Source organism: Stegostoma tigrinum, chromosome 8, assembly GCF_030684315.1.
Source record: "Stegostoma tigrinum isolate sSteTig4 chromosome 8, sSteTig4.hap1, whole genome shotgun sequence".
NCBI lineage: Eukaryota > Metazoa > Chordata > Chondrichthyes > Orectolobiformes > Stegostomatidae > Stegostoma > Stegostoma tigrinum.
Window position 1 is genome coordinate 93173154 of NC_081361.1, and position 17766 is coordinate 93190919.

A 17766-nucleotide genomic window follows, 5' to 3' on the forward strand; every position below is an offset into this window, starting at 1 on the left:
AAAACAAAGCGCCTCCTCCAAATAAACCCTAAAACACGGTGACTCCTGCAAATGATATCCTAAAACACAGAGGCCCCAGAAATAAAACCTAAAACAGAGCTCACTGAAAATAAACCCTAAAAAAAACGAGCTCACTGTGAATAATCACTAAAACACAGCACCTTGTAACTAAACCCTAAAACACAAAGGGTTCTGAAAATAATCCCTGAAAAACAAAACTCACTGCAAATAAACCCTAGAAACAGACACTCATGTGAACAAACCCTGAAGCAGTGACCCTTTTCAATAACCTGTTAAACACAGAGCCCCCTGGAAATAAACCCTAAAACTCACAGTCCCCTATAAATAAATCCTAAAACACATAGCCCTCTGTAAATAAACCCAATTACACAAAGGCCCCAGGATATAAAACCTAAAAGGCAGAGCCTCCTTTAAATAAATACTAAACCCCACAGCCTCCTGCAAAAGCAATTCTGAAACACAGAGCCGACTGTAAATAAACTGAAAACAAATATACTGGCGCTGACCTCATTACCTCCAGAGATCTTTGCTCTACTGGTTCCAACCTTATAGTCTCCCAAACGTGGGCAGCCTGTTTCTACCTTCCAAAATCCACAAACCAGACTGCCCCATTAGGCCCATTGTATCAGCCTGTTCCTGCCCCACTGAGATCATTTGCCCCTACCTTGACCCTATCTTCTCTCCACTTGTCTAGGTCCTGCCCATCTACATCCTCAATTCCTCTGACACCTTCCAGCAAATGGACAATTTCCAGTTCCCTGGCCTTAAGTGCCTCCTCTTCACAGTGGACGTAGAATCCCTTTATACCTCCATTCCCCGTAGAACATAGAAAAGTACAGCACAGTACAGGCCCTTTGGCCCATGATGTTGTGCTGTGGAATAATCCTAATCCAAAAATAAAATAACCTAACCTACATTCCCCTCAATTCACTGCTGTCCATGTGCATGCCCAGCAGTCGCTTAAATGTCACTAATGACTCTGCTTCCACGACTTCCACTGGCAAAGTATTCCATGCGCTCACAACTCTCTGGGTGAAGAACCTCCCTCTGACGTCTCCTCTACACCTTCCTTCTAACACCTTAAAACTATGACCCCTCGTGACAGTCAATCCTGCCCTGGGGAAAAGTCTCTGGCTATTGACTCTATCCATGCCTCTCATTACCTTGTACACCTCGATCAAGTCACCTCTCTTCCTCCTTCTCTCCAGAGAGAAATGTCTGAGCTCAGTCAACCTCTCCTCGTAAGACAAGCCCTCCAGTCCAGGCAGCATCCTGTTAAACTTCTTTTGCACCCTCTCCAAAGCCTCTACATCTTTCCTATAATAGGGCGACCAGAACTGGACACAATATTCCAAGTGTGGTCTCGCCAGGGTTTTGTAGAGCTGCAGCATAACCTCGCAGCTCTTACATTTGATCCCCCTGTTAATGAAAGCCAAAATGCCATATGCTTTCTTAACAACCTTATCCACCTGGGTGGCAACTTTGAGGGAGCTATGCACTTGAACATCAAGATCCCGTTGTTCCTCCACACTGCCAAGAATCCTGCCTTTAATCCTATATTCAGCATTTAAGTTTGACCTTCCAAAATGCATCACTTCGCATGTATCAAGGTTGAACTCCATCTGCCATTTCTCAGCCCAGCTCTGCATACTGCCAATGTTTCGCTGAAGCCTGCAATAGCCCTCGATACTATCAGCGGCACCTCCAACCTTTGTGTCATGAGCAAACATACTAACCCAGCCCTCAACCTCCTCATCCAAGTCATTTATAAAAACTACAAAGAGCAGAGGCCCAAGAACAGAGCCCTGCGGGACACCACTCAGCATTGACCTCCAGGCAGAATATTTACCATCTACAACCCTCTCTGCCTCCTGCCAGCCAACCAATTCTGAATCCAGACAGCCAAATCACCCTGTATCCCATACCTCCTGACTTTATGAATGAGCCCGCCGTGGGAAACCTTATCAAATGCCTTGCTGAAGTCCATGTACACCACATCCACTGCTCGACCCTCGTCAACCTGTCTCATGACTTCCTCAAAGAACTCAATAAGATTTGTAAGGCATGACCTCCCCCTCACAAAGCCACGCTGACTCCATTTAATCACCAGGATAGTCTAAAGCTCTCAGCTTCTTCCTTGACCAGACCCTTGAACAATACTCATCTATCACCACTCTCCTCTGCCTGGTTGAACCCGTTCTTTCATTGAACAATTTCTCTTTTAATTCTTCTCACTTCTGCCGAGTCAAAGGAGTGGCTATGGGCATCCACATGGGTCCAAGTTATGTCTGTCTCTTTATGGGGTATGTGAAACAATTTTTGATCCAGTCCTACACTGGCCTCCTCCCACAACTTCTTTCTTATTACATCGATGACTGCTTCGGTGCCACTTCATGCTCCTGCCTGAACTGTGTAAAATTTGTTCATTTTGCCTCCAATTTCCACCCCTCTATAACTTTCACACTGTCTGTTTCTGATACCTCCCTTCCTTTCCCTGCCCTCTCTGTCTCCATTTCATGGAATAAACTGTCCACTGCCATCCACTACAAAGCCACTGGCTCCCACAGCTTCCCTTACTACAGCTCTCCATACCCCACATTCTACAGAGGTTCCATTCCGTTCTTCCAGTTGTAACCATTGGATGACACCTCCTTCCTAAATAGTGCTGCTGACATGGCTTCCATCTTCCATAACCGTGGTTTCACATCCACTACAGGTGACAGGGTCCTCAACTGCATCAGACCAATCACCCGTGCTTCGGCCCTTACCCCTTCCCATCACTCACAACAATGTGATCAGGTCCCCCTTGTCCTCACTTTTCATCCCACCTGCCTCTGCATGCAAAGGGTCATCCTCCACCATTTCAGGCAACTCCAGCAGAATACTACCACCAAACACATCTTCCCCTCACTCCCCCAACTACTTTTCACAAGAACTTTTCCCTCTGGGACACCCTAATCCATTCCAGAACCACCAATAATAAACCCCCCACCACTTTCCCATGACACTTTCCCATGTAACTCCAGAAAGTGCAACACCTGCCCCTTCACCTCCTCCCTGCTCACCATCCAAGGGCCTAAACAGTCTTTCCAGGTGAATCAGCATTTCACCTGTACCTCCTCCAACCATGTGTGTTGTATTCACTGTATCTAATGCGGTCTACTCTACATTGGAGAAACCAAACGCAGACTGGATGATAGCTTTGCAAAACACCTCGGGGTCTGTGTGAAAGCAGGACCCTGACCTTCCCATAGCTGGTCATTTTAAAACAGCATCCGGCTCGCATGTCCTCGTGTCTGACTTTGGGATGCTTCAGTGTTCCAGTGGACCACAGAACAAACTGGATGAACAACATCTCATCTCCAGGATAGGCACTTTACAGCCTACGAGGCTTGATACTGAATTAAACACCTTCAGGTTGTAAAGCCATTCTTTCCCCTTCTTTTAGCTTTCCTTCGTACATTCTCTGTTACTGTGCCGTCTGTTCCCTCCTCCTACCCCAGTGAGGCTGTCTGTTCTTTCCAGTCTGGCAGATAGACACACCATTTTCTGTCCTTATCATATTCTGATCTCTTAATCTAAACTATCAACATCCTTCCACCCCCAGCACACACCCCCTACACACACCCCCTCTCTCTGCACTTTACTTCAGCTCTGACGAAGAGTCAAATGTTAGCTTGCTCTCTCTCTCTCCATGGATATTGCCTGACCGGCTGAGGTTTCCAGCATTTGTTGTTTTCAGTACCAACTATACACTTATAAAGTTTAGAACTTGGTGCAGACACTCGTAGCTGCAAGAAGAATTACCTTGATTCTGCCCTGGCAGCACCATCAAGTTCATTAAACGGTGTGAACTGATGTGTCTCTTTACTTACAACTTCAATTATCACTGCACCATCTTCTGTGCCTTTTATGGCATAGGAGTAGGTGGAGACACTCCTCAGGTTCCTGCCTTTCTGCATTATAAGATGACAAGAGAACATCTGATTATAGTTGCCATTTCTGAAATCCCTTTGCATTTGCATTACGGTAACTGGAGTATATTTTCATCAGGTGGTTATCTAGCCAAATAGGCCAATGGCCTATTATAGAATCCAAGACCATTTTCACATAATAGAAAGTTGCAATGAACATTGAAGGGTTGTGAGACTACATTGCAGGATGACAGTGATGCAGGAGGCAATAGCCTAGTGGTATTATCACTGGCCTGTTAATCCAGAGACCCAGGTGATGTTCTGGAGACCTGTGTTTGAATCCTGGGTTTAATTTTAATTCAATTTTAAAAAAAAGGAAGTGTCTAATGAAGGCAATGAATCTATTGTCAATTGCTGGGAAACATCCATCTGGTTCATTAATGTCCTTTAGGGAAGGAAACTACCATCCTTACGCAGTCTGGCCTACATGTGACAGCCATGCTATTGACTCTTAACTTCTCTCTGGACAGTTAGGGATGGATAACAAGCGCAGGCCTAGCCAGCGACACCCACATCCCGTGAATAATGAAAAAGTATTAGCATCGCTGGACCAGGATGGGACTCATTGATTAAAATGTGAAAGATATACGGAAGCTGTAGATCAGAAACAAAAACAGAGCTTGTCGGAATGGCTCAGCAGATCTGGCAGCATCAGTGAAGAGAAACCAGAGTTAGCATTTTGGGTCCGGAAACCCTCCCGCAGAACTCATTGGAGTTTAGAGAAGCAAGAGGCAGTCTCATTGATACATAAGGGATTGTTAAGGGGCTTGACAGGGTAAATATTGAGAGGATATACCCCTTCACAGGTGAGTTTAGGACTAGAGCCATCATCTTAGAATAAATTAGCACAAATTTAAGGCTGAAATGAGGAGAAATTTATTTTCTCAGAAGGTTGAGAGTCTTTGGAACTCCTTGTCACAGAGATCTGTGGGGGCCGAGATCTTGTGTACATTTAATTCTGAGACAGATAAGCTCTTGATCAGAACGGGTATTAAGGGTGACAGGGACAGGGCAGGAAAGTGGATGCAAGGAATCTTGGATCAGCCATGATCTGGTTGAAAGGTGGAACAGGCTCAAGGAACTGAAGGGCCTACTCCTGTTCTTATTTCTAATGGCCTGATAAAACCAGAGTTCCAGGCTAGTGCTCTGGGGACACTATAGCAATCAGTGGAATTTAATGCAAATGTGTAAGTGTGGCATTGAAGATTAGCCTCAGTGATGTTAATAATCATTGACTGCTATAAAAACCCATCTGGTTCATTCATGCTGTTTAGGGAGGAATTTCTGTCCTTCTTAACTGGTCTGATCTCCATGAGACTCCAGATTTACAGCAATGTACTGACTCTTAACTGCCTTCTGAAGTAGCCTTCACTTTGTTTAAGAGCAATTGGGGACTGCCAAATAATTCTGGTCTTGCCAGTATTGCTCACATCCCATGGAAGCTGAAGAAAACAATGCCATCTGTAACAGTGAAGCTGAACATTTATCAGGCACTGTCTAAATACCCTTCACCAACAGGAAAGAATAACAATACAGTTTCAATATTACTGCTGTTGTTTCTAGGAGAGATAGATTTCAATGTGGACAAATGAGAGGCAATCCACTGTGGACCTACAAAGTAGGAACAAGGTACTATACAGCTGTTGAAAACTTAGAAATAGTGGAGGTCCAGAGAGTGTTGGGGATCCGAGTACATAGATCATTAAAATGTGATGAAGACCGGCAGAAAATAACCAAAAAAGCTAATGAAATTCTAGCTTTTAAATATAAAGCAATAGAATACAAGAGGGTAGATATTATGTTTCAATGAATAGAAACATGGGCTATTTTCTAAATGGGGAGAAAATTCAGAAGTCTAAAGTACAAAAGGGCTTGGGAGTCCTAGTCCAGGATTCTCTTAAGGTAAACTTGAAGGTTGAGTTGGTAGTTAGAAAGGCAAATACAATGTTGACATTTATTTCGAGATGACTAAAATATAAAAGCAGGGATGTACTTCTCAGGCCTTGTAAGGTTTTGGTCAGACCACATTTAGTGTATTGTAAGCAATTTTGGCCCCCCTACCTCAGGAAGGATGTACTGGTCCTGTAACGTGTCCAGTGGAGGCTCATGAGAATGGTCCCAGGAATGAAAGGCTTAACATATGAGGAACATTTGAGGAAACAAAACGTGGAGCTGGATGAACACAGCAGGCCAAGCAGCATCTCAGGAGCTTTTGTGCTCCTAAGATGCTGCTTGGCCTACTGTGTTCATCGAGCTCCATACTTTGTTGTCTCGGATTCTCCAGTATTTGCAGTTCCCATTATCTCAGGAACATTTGAGGACTCTGGTCTATACTCAATGGAGTTTACTAAGGTGGGAGGGGGTCTAATTGGAACTTATAGAAGACTGAATGGCCTGGGCAGGTTGGATGTTGGGAATATGTTCCCTTTGGCTAAAGAGTCTGGAACCCCAGAGCACAGTCTCAGACTAAAGGGAAGATCTTTTAGACTGGAGATAAAAAGAAAACTCTTCAGCAGAGAGTGGTGAATCTATGGAATTCACTGCCACAGAAGGCTGTGGAGGCCAGGTCATTGAGTATATTTAAGACAGAGATAGGTAGGTTCTTGATTATCAGGGGAATCAAGGGTTACGGGGAAAAAGTGGGACAATGGGGTTGGGGAACTTATCAGCCATTATTGATTGGCAGAGCAGGCTTGATGGGCTGAATGATCTAATTTCTGCTCCCATGACTTATGGTCTAATTACACCAAGCTATACACTTGGAGTATCATGGGCTTATAACGGGCTCTAATATGTTAGAAAGGCAGTGATGATTACCAGAATGATCCCTGAACTACACAGGTTAAGTCACAAGGTGGGATTGAGCTATCTTTGGTATAGACCCTAGAACAGAGAAGGTTTAAGGAATGATGAGAATGAAAGGTTCAAGAGATTGAGGGGGACAGATAAGATAGATGGGCAGAAACTGTTTTCACACATTGGGGAGTCCAGGAGTAGGAGATACAGTTTGATGAATTAGAGCCAGTCCTTTCAGGAATGAAATTAAGAAGCACTTATACACACACACAGACTGACAGAACTTTGGAAATTTCATCCATAAATGGAAGTTGATCCTTGCCAAAAGTTAATCTTAAATTTAAGCTTAATGAAAATCAATGAACCAAAATCAATGAATGGCTTGTAGATGGCGGAAATGTCGGAGGATGATGCGTTGTATCTGGAGGTTGGTGGGGTGGTATGTGAGAACGAGGGGGATCCTCTTGGGGCGGTTGTGGCGGGGGGGGGTGTGAGGGATGTGTTGCAGGAAATGCGGGAGATGCGGTCAAGTACGTTTTCAGCACTGCGGGGGGAAAGGTGCAGTCCTTGAAGAACGTGGAGATCTGGGATGTGCGGGAGTGGAATGCCTCATCGTGGGAGCAGATGCGGCAGAGGCGGAGGAATTGCGAATAGGGGATGGAATTTTTGCAGGAGGGTGGTTGGGAGGAGGTGTATTCTAGGTAGCTGTGGGAGTCGGTGGGCTTGAAATGGACATCAGTTACCTGAGATGGAGACTGAGAGGTCCAGAAAGGTGAGGGATGTGTTGGAGATGGCCCAGGTGAACTTGAGGTTGGGGTGGAAGGTGTTGGTGAAGTGGATGAACTGTTCGAGCTCCTCTGGGGAGCAAGAGGCGGCGCCAATACATTCATCAATGTAACGGAGGAAGAGGTGAGGTTTGGGGCCTGTATAGGTGCGAAAGAGGGACTGTTCCACATAACCTACAAAGAGGCAGGCATAGCTGGGGCCCATGTGGGTACCCATGGCCACCCCCTTGGTCTGTAGGAAGTGAGAGGAATCGACAGAGAAGTTGTTGAGGGTGAGGACGAGTTCGGCTCGGCGGATGAGGGTGTCGGCGGAGGGGGACTGATTCATGATTCATGATTGACTTTGTGTGGTGATGTGAAGAATACTTACATTGACTTCAATATAAATAAAAAAAAGGAGGAAAACATGTGCTACCAATTTCTTGTTACCTGTTTTATGCTAGAGAACAGAATTTGAATGGTTTCAATGTAGAACTGTGCAGGAATGAATTAATTCTGCAGAGTGTGACAGGAATATTAAAGTGACAGCTTTAAGGGAAAGGTATGGTTTGGTCAAATGGTTTAAGCATGACAGGACAATTATTACATAGAGTTGTGGAATACTGAGCACATAATTTCTACTGATTGGGATCAATGCTCTTGACAGATGAAACCATTGTCGTTTAAGAGAGAATCATAGAATCCTCCTGTATGTAAACAGGTCATTTGGTCCATCAAGTCCACAGTGACCCTCTGAAGTGCATCCCATCCAGACCCAGCCCTGCCCCCATGGCCCTGCATTTCCCATGGCTAATTCACCTAATCTGCACATCCCTGGACACCTTGGGCAATTTAGCATGGCCAATCTGCCTAACCTGCTCATCTTTGGACTGTGGGAGGAAACCAGAATACCCAGAGGAAACTCATGCAGACACAGCGAGAATGTGCAAACTCCACACAGTCACGCAAGGCTGAAATCGAACCCAGGACCCTGACTCTGTGAGGCAGTAGTCCTAACCACTGAGCATCCAAGCCGGCCTCAGGATGCAGCAATAAGATGCTGATCTTGGATTTAAAACCTAGAGTCTGTCACAGGAAAGAGACAGGCATGTGAAGAATTCTACACTTTGGGAAAATAAATTTTAAGAGACTGCTTTGAAAAGTTTCCATTTTTATTCAATTTTTTACAATTTTAGGGTACTCGAAAGTGCTTTAAGCTCAATGGATTATTTTGACACGCAGTCATATCTAGAAGATAGGGAAACAATCTCTCACAGAAGATGATGGTATCATCAGTTTTTGGTCCCTTCTGAAAGGGATCAATTTTTCAAGACATTGAGGGAGCTCTTTGCTCTTCATTGAGTAGTGCTTTAGGATACATTATAGGGAGATGACTATGGCCATTGAATGGAGAAAGGAAGAAACAATGTGGATCTGTATAACATCCTTGGGATTCTGTCCCAAAGAATTTGATACTCAATAAAGTGTAGTCATGGTGAAAATTGCAATTGCCCAATCAGCGCCTCGCAGACTCCCACAAACCGCAATTTTCAGACAATTTGTTTTTGTGATATTAATTAATTGAGGGATGAAAATTGGATAAGATATAGGGTTATTGGGATTGGGTATGGGGGTTGGGTCTGGGTGGGATGCTTCTCAGAGGGCCAGTGCGGACTCAATGGGCTGAATGGCCCCTGTAGAGATTCTCTGACCTGATTCGCTGACATTAAAGACAAATCACCTGCAGTCTTTGGAAACAATGCCCTGAAAAGCTGACTGAGCGGACATAGAGTCGTAGAGATGTACAGCACGGAAACAGACTCTTTGGTCCAACTCATCCATACCGACCAGATATTCTAAATTAATTTATTCCCATTTGCCAGCACTTAGTCCATATCCCTCTAAACTCTATCTATTCATATACCTGTCCAGGTGTCTTTTAAATGTTGTAATCATACCAGTCTCTGCACTTCCTCCAGCAGCTCATTCCACACAGGCAGCACTGTTTGTACGAAAAAAATTGCTCCTCAGGTCCCTTTTAAACCTTTCCCCTCTCAGTTTAAACGAATGCACTACAGTTTTGGACTTCCCAGCTCAGGGAAAAGGCCTTGTCTTTTTGCCCCGTCCGTGCTCCTCATGATTTTATAAACTTCTACAAGGTCACCCCTCAGCCTCTGATGCCCCAGGGAAAATAGCCCCAGTCTGTTCAGTCTCTCCCTATAGCTCAAACCCTCCAACCCTGGCAATATCCTTGTGAATCTTTTTCGAACATTTTCGAGTTTCACAACATCTTTCCTACAGCAGGGGGACCAGAATTGAATGCAGTATTCCAAAAGTGGCCTAACCAAGGTCCTCTAAAGGCGCAACATGACCACCCAACTGCTATACTCAATGCATTGACCAATAAAGACAAGTATACTGGATGTCTTCTTCATTATCCTATCTACCTGTCCATCCACTTTCGAGGAATTATGAACCTGAACTCCAAGGTCTCTTTGCTCAGTAACACTCCCCAGGACTTGAGCATTAAGTGTATAAGTCCTGCTCTGATTTGCCATGGCACAGATTGGCTTAATATTTCATTCAAAGATTGTATCCCTGGTAATGCAGCACTCCCTCATTACTGGCACCAGTGTGTCAGCCTGGCAATGCAGCACTCCCTCATTACTGGCACCAGTGTGTCAGCCTGGCAATGCAGCACTCCCTCATTACTGGCACCAGTGTGTCAGCCTGGCAATGCAGCACTCCCTCATTACTGGCACCAGTGTGTCAGCCTGGCAATGCAGCACTCCCTCGTTACTGGCACCAGTGTGTCAGCCTGGCAATGCAGCACTCCCTCGTTACTGGCACCAGTGTGTCAGCCTGGCAATGCAGCACTCCCTCGTTACTGGCACCAGTGTGTCAGCCTGGTAATGCAGCACTCCCTCATTACTGGCACCAGTGTGTCAGCCTGGCAATGCAGCACTCCCTCATTACTGGCACCAGTGTGTCAGCCTGGCAATGCAGCACTCCCTCATTACTGGCACCAGTGTGTCAGCCTGGCAATGCAGCACTCCCTCATTACTGGCACCAGTGTGTCAGCCTGGCAATGCTGCACTCCCTCATTACTGGCACCAGTGTGTCAGCCTGGCAATGCAGCACTCCCTCATTACTGGCACCAGTGTGTCAGCCTGGCAATGCAGCACTCCCTCATTACTGGCACCAGTGTGTCAGCCTGGCAATGCAGCACTCCCTCATTACTGGCACCAGTGTGTCAGCCTGGCCTATGTACTCCAGTCTTTGGAGTGGGGCTTAGAGTTGTAGAGATGTACAGTATGGAAACAGACCCTTTGATCCAAGTCATACATGCTGACCTGATATCCTACATAAATCTAGTCCCATTTGCCAACATTTGGCCCATATCCCTCGAAACCCTTCCTATTCATATGCCTCTCCAGATGCTTTTTAAATGTTGTAATTGCACACACCTCCACCACTCCCTTTGGCAGTTCATTCCACACACACATACACACCACCCTCTGTGTGAAAATGATTCCCCATAGCTTCCTTTAAATTATTTCCCCTCTCATCTTAAACAGCGAACCCACAACTATCAAGCTATGACATTGGTCCTAAACATTTCTTTATTTATTTCATTTTTAAATGGAAGTGTAATTTATGCACTTACCTGCTGGCAGGTCTCACATAGCTGAGTATAAGCAGAACCTTTAGTCTCTGAGATTTTCTCCTGACAGTTGTTCAGATCCTTGGATTTTGTGACCATGGCCACTCCACTTTTCTTGTTCTCCTGAATTACATAGCTCGCCTGGCAGATGCCTTCTACACCATTCTAGACATAAGTGCAGACTGGATCAGTACATGTGTATTACAACGTGAAATCACGAGGGTCGACATTATCAATTCGATAATCAGCAAAACTCTACCAACCTGAAGGATGAAGATAGTAGAGGGGCCTCTTCAAATGCTCCTCCCTCCAAGCCGCACTTCAGCCTGATTTTAGAATTATCTTGCTGTTCCTTCACTGTCACTCATTCAAAATGCTGGAACCTCTATCTGATGACTAACTTCACCAACTTAGATGTCCAACCCAGCACTATCTTCTCAATGGTGAGCAGAGATGCTCTAAGGCTGTGTGTTATATATGGGGAGTAAGTCATCCTCGGACCACCAGAAGCCTCTGCACCATCGATGAGGCCAAAGTGAGGAACAAATAGAACACCTCCAATTGCCTAAAAGAGTGCAGTCCAGAGACACTCAGGCAGCAGGAATAAAGCTCTCTGAAAGTAAGTATAAGTGCGGGGCTGCCAATCAAGCACAGTCCTGACGTACTGTGGCTACCGTGTGCACTGACTTAGTAAAGGTCAATTAGCTTAGTTGGCTGGTCAGCTGGTTTGTGAAACTGAGTGACGTCAACAGCATGGGATCAGTTTCTGTACTGGCTGAGGCCATCATGAAGGACCCACTTCCTTGACCTTGCTCCTCACCTGGAGGTGTGCTGACCCTCCCATTTAAACTCACCACTCTTCATCTCGGTCTAATGAGAGAGCAGTCCAAGTCCATTGGGGATTATGGTGACTTTATTTAACTACTGGTTGCACTGCAGCAAGCCACCAAGGCTTTCTCAATGTCAACACTGCCATCTTGGCTGTCCCATCAATAGGACAAGGGCAGGAGAAGCATGGAACACTTGGTTACCTTTCCAGTTCTGCACCATTGCTGACTCAGATATATATTGGTGTTTCTTTTTTGAGACTGGGTCAAAGTCCTAGAATTTGTAACTGCATGTTATTGTCGAAGCAAATTCACCACATGGTCTGCAGCAGTTCATGAAGGTGGCTCACTGCCAACTTTTCTTGGGATGGGCATTAAATACACGGCCGTACCGGTGGCACAAACTTCTCAAGAATGAATATCACTTTGAGAAAAAAATCGATGTACCTCTTGCAATTCATAGATGTTCTGTGACTTTTTAATGCTGATTTGTAGCATGTTGAGAATACCCCTGTAGATGTTGAGGATGTTTTCTGACAGCTCTGGCTGGGCGTATATATTTCCAACCCGCCCGTGGCTGTATTCAAACTTTATTGGCTTGTTCAATTGAGCGGCCAACTTTTCAGTCAGTTTCCGAGCTGGGATAAATTGAGCTCTTGGCCAAACCCCGCTGTACTCTTCAATTCGAGGTGAGATCATCTTAAGGGTGGAAGAGTGAAGAGTTACTGTTGTTAACAAAAATGCTATTGACTTTCATAGACCATAGACCTATATTTTTAAGAGTTGGGTAATATTGGATTGTTGAAAATTGGATTGCCATGGAGTGTGATGGATCAACAGAATGTATGACAGACAGTTTTATTCATGGCTCTGTACCTTTGGTAGCAGTTGTATTGTGAGATGAGCCAGCAACATGTCCATTACAGTAGATTATAGGAACTGCAGATACTGGAGAATCTGAGATAACAAAGTGCAGAGCTGGATGACACATCAGGCCAAGCAGCATCTTCTGCTTGGCCTGCTGTGTTCATCCAGCTCTACACCTTGTTATGTCCATTACAGTACTTGTGTTGCAAAATTTGTATCAAGAGAAATGTTTGTCATTAAACAAGGGGAAGAATTGGTCCTTGATGTGCACTTTGATAGTGGGGTCTTTGGTATGGATGCAAAAAGGACAAATTTTCGTAGCTTGTGATCCGTGAACTAAGGATAACTGAAAAAGTTTCAGTGATCCTGGACACGAATGGGTTTTCTAGGAAGCAGCTTTGAACAAAAATATTTAATATCTTCGTGCACATTAGGGATGGATTTTGCCCTGGTTAAAGGTTCATGTTGAGAAATTGGCCTGTTGCACTATCTGTAGCTGTTTCCCGTGATTTACAGATAACAAACAGCAACATTTTGTTTGAAACTTACTGCAGTCAGAGATAGAGCTATTCATAGTCTGCAGCCTTGTCACAAGCTGAGATAAAAACCTGCTTGAAAGAACTAAACTCTAAAAATCTCTGTCCATTTTTCAGTGGGGCCAGTGTGGGATATTTTTGGCATTACTCTTTAGGAAAGGTGTAAAGGAGATTGAGGAGAACAAAGGGGGTTGACATGTAATTTTTTTTATTTGTTAATGAAAAGTGTACACCATTGGCTAGGCCAGCATTTATTGCTCATCCCAACTTGCCCAGTGTGTAGCTAAGAGTCAACTGCATTGCTGGGGATCTGAAGCCATGTGTAGGTCAGACCAGGGAAGGATGGCATTTTCCTTCCTTAAAGGGCATTAGTGACATGAACATTAGGGACATTAGTAAATGATACCAAGGATTGTACCGAGGCTTTAGAAAAGCTGGCAGTGTTCTCCTCAGATCTGGAAAAGTTAAGGTGAGAATTCCAAAGGATGGAAAAGTCGGCAACAGCAGGCCACGGATTTAGTATACAAAAACAGAAGTTGCTGGAAAACCTCACCAGGTCTGGCATCATCTGTGGAACGAAGAGAGAGTTAACATTTTGGGTCCAGCGACCCTTCTTCAGAACAGATTTAAGGAAATTGGGAAAAGAACCTAGTGTGTGGGAAGTAGAAATGTGCATATATTTGTATAGCGGATTGCAGTAATCTGGTATGCACTGCCTGAAATGGTGATAGAAACAAGTTCCATTATAATCTTGAAAGGGAAAACATATGTAGGGCTATGGATACAGAGGGGAAGGAGTGAACCAATTGGTGAGTTCTGTTAAAGTGTTAGTTTTGGACAGAGTGGTGCACTTTAGAGTTTTCAGAATCTATGATGAGATATAGGACAGATGTCAGAGGGAGATTCTTTACTCAGAGAGTAGTAAGGGCATGGAATGCCCTGCCTGCAACAGTAGTAGACTTGCCAACATTAAGGGCATTTAAATGATCATTGGATAAACTTATGGATGATAATGGAATAGTGTAGGTTCGATGGGCTTCAGATTGGTTTCACAGGTTGGCTCAACATCGAGGGCCGAAGGGCCTGTACTGCTCTGTAATGTTCTATGTTCTATGCTCTATGATCCTGCAACTGTACAGATTTATATGCATGAATCTAATGGTGATTTAAAATAGCTGAGAAGATGACACATTACAAGATTTTAAACACCCCCTTCAGGCTTTACACTGCCTTTGTGAATTGTATAGCAATTGCCTCATTTACATGTACATTGTAAGAGGGGAAGCAATGGCCTGGTGGAATTATGCTGGACTATTAATTCAAGAACTCAGCTAATGTTCTGGGAACCAAGGTTCTGCCACAGGAGATGGTGGAATTTGAATTCAATAAAAAACAAATCTGTAATTAGAATCTACTAGAATTAGAATGATCATAAAAGCATTGTTGATTGCCAGGGAAAAACCCATTTGGCTCGCTAATGTCTTTCAGGGAGGCAAGTCTGCCATCCTTATCTGGTCTGGTCTACCTGTGACTTCAGACCCATTGCAATTTGGCTAACTCTCAACTACCCTCTGAAATGGACCAGCAAGCCACTTATCACCACCTTCTCAAGGGCAACTAGAGATGGGCAATAAATGCTAGCTAGCAGCACCTCCAATGAGTCAACACACATAACATTAAAGGGAATGATAAATGTGTGTTTTCCATTGTGTGGTTGTTAGTCAGCTGATCGATGCCTATGCAACAAGTTTTCAATGGCATCTTTGTATTGGCAAAATTCGGCAACTACCAATGACAATTACAGCTAGATATTACTTACACAGGATTAGATGTGCCAGAACGCTGAAGTAAGATCAGAAAATTCTAAGAATATGCTGTAGATATAAGAAAAAAAGTGTGCTAACATTTCGAATTTCAGAGTTACAAAAGGAGAAAAGTTGGATTCTCTTCCCAGGCCCTTCCTGTTACCCAATTAAAGGACTGACTGAAGCAAAATTGTTAGATTGGAATTTCTGACTTGAAATCAGACCCGCCCTCCTGAATTCCATTTTATTTTATTCCATCAATTTTCTGTACCTAAACCACATGGACTTCAGAAGTTTAAGAAGGCAGTTCAACCCCTACCTTATACATGGCAGTTAAGGATAGTCAAGAAAGGCTGGTCTAGCCACTTTCTGAGGAATTTGCTTCACCGATTATTAGTCTGCTTTCTCTTGCTTCCACCACCCCTGCACCCAAGAGGCTGTCAAGCCAAATCTAAGTTACTAGAATTCCCTGGGCTCTATTGACCTATTCGCATGTTAATTGATCCGAAGGGAAGGCCCCTGCAGAGAACCATATGGTAGGAAGTGTTGGGTAAACCATAATTTTCAATAACAGTCTGTAATCAGAAAATCTATTCTTCTATTTTGGCACAAATGAACTCTTAGAGTCATACAGAACAGGACACGCCCTTTGTCCATCAAATCTGTGCCAACCATTGTACGCTAACCCCAATTACCCCTCACCCAATAGTTATGACATTCCAAGTGCTCTTTCTGTTAGCTAATTCTTCTGCAATTATCCAGATACTTCTTACCTTCAGAAGATGGATCTTTTGCCCAATTGAATTAATTTGCACTTTGCTGGTTATCTGAAGGCCCCCCTTAGCCAAGCCATGTTCCGGTAGTCCTGTCAGTACAATCCCTTCGTACTGGTAAATGTATGTCTTGCTTTTGCTGAAAGAAGGATCTGGGAGTAAAGGTAGTTAGTGACAGTTTAAGAATGGGAAGTGCCTGCAGCAATACTCAAAAATCTTTAGTTATTTAAAACCAGAAGAAAAATATATTCTTACCATAATGTTGGCTCCCTGTGGGAATATAAAGAAAGCCAAATCAGAAAGAGTTGTTTTTTTCCTGCCTGAATAATTCTTGTTAAATTGGATATGTTCATAGAATCATCGACATTAACAGTACATAAAGACATAACAACATCAAAGCCAAACAAACTGCGGATGCTGTAAATCCGGAACAAAAACAAAGTTGCTGGAAAAGCTCAGCTGGTCTGGCAGCATCTGTGAAGGAAAAAACAGCATTAATGTTTCAGGTCCAGTGTCCAAACATTAACTCTGTTTTTTCCTTCACAGATGCTGCCAGACCTGCTGAGCTTTTCCAGCAACTTTGTTTTTGTTCATAACAACATAAGAACTAGGGACAGGAGGCGAAAATTCAGCTCCTTGAGCCTGCTCCACCGTTCGATAAGATTATGACCGATCTCATCTTGGCCTCACTTTACTGCCTGCTGTCTTTAATCCTTCAACCCTTAACTATCCTCCACCTGTTACTAATTAAAAATCTGTCTATATTTTCCATAAATTTGTTCAGGGTCCCAGAACCCACTGGGGTTGTGAATTCCACAAAATTATGACCCTTCAAGATAAGTAATTTCTCCTCATTTCTGTTTTAAATCTGTTAACCCTTACAAAGAACATTATGCCCATTGTGCCTAGCTTACTCTTGAAAAGGGCTAATTCCACTTCCCTATCTCTGTCTCTGAAACTGAACATATTCCTTTGCAAATTTTGTTTGATTTCTTATTGAACATTACAACTGAAGCTAATGCTGCCTCAAGTTCCAAATGTGTACCAAATGGAATCATTTCTCTGTTAAAAAAAATCTCCTCACCTTATCTCTTGCTATTTTGTCAATTCTGTAAAACCTGCTTTCTCAATTTAGCCACCCTCCCATTGAGAGAAACGGTTCTCCTTAATTACTCGACTGAAGCCCGACATAAATTTGTTCAAATCTCCCATAAATCTAAGGAGGTCAATTCGAGTGGATCTGTTTTGAGCTCAAACCTGACATCCCACATTTTTATCATTTCGGTAAATCTTCTCTGCGCGCTCTTTCAAAGCTATTGGAAAAGGCATTGTAAACTTACCCACAAGAGTGAAGGTCAGCGCAAAAATAATTCCCCTCATCATAGTAAATCTCAAATGCAGCTGGCGTCTCTCTCGCGGCCCCTTTATAGCAAATGGGCAAAGCATGTGACCACATGTGCCCTGCCCAATGACCAATCAGTTTTCCATCAGATTGGTTTGACTTCATGTTAGTGAAGGAAAAAGTGTGTTTTTTTTTCCTTTGCAAGCTCAGTCAATAAACATGATCTTTGATGAGTGACAGTGCAGGAGATTTTGAGGGGAGATAGCTTCCCTGTTCTAAAAGTTGATTTGTAATCTGTCTGTGCCACACTTGGCTCAAGAGTTTGGCACCATTGCCCTGTGTGGGTTACAGTGACCTAGATTTTGTACGAGTGTCCCACATGTCAAAGAATCGCTGT

The 17766-nt window shown here is 43.8% G+C and overlaps 1 protein-coding gene across 1 annotated transcript in view; it reads right to left on the reverse strand.

Annotated features, from left to right (window-relative positions):
• vtg3 (vitellogenin 3, phosvitinless) overlaps positions 1-17407 on the reverse strand; it is a 102294-nt gene extending 84887 nt beyond the window's left edge. Inside the window, exons 1-6 of the mRNA XM_059647694.1 lie at positions 17364-17407; positions 16283-16293; positions 16028-16179; positions 12494-12745; positions 11223-11384; positions 3829-3977 (exon numbers count right to left, since the gene is read on the reverse strand). Coding sequence (XP_059503677.1) covers positions 3829-3977; positions 11223-11384; positions 12494-12745; positions 16028-16179; positions 16283-16293; positions 17364-17407 — 770 coding nt within the window. The remainder of the gene's footprint in view (positions 1-3828; positions 3978-11222; positions 11385-12493; positions 12746-16027; positions 16180-16282; positions 16294-17363) is intronic.
• Between the last annotated feature and the right edge of the window lie 359 nt (positions 17408-17766).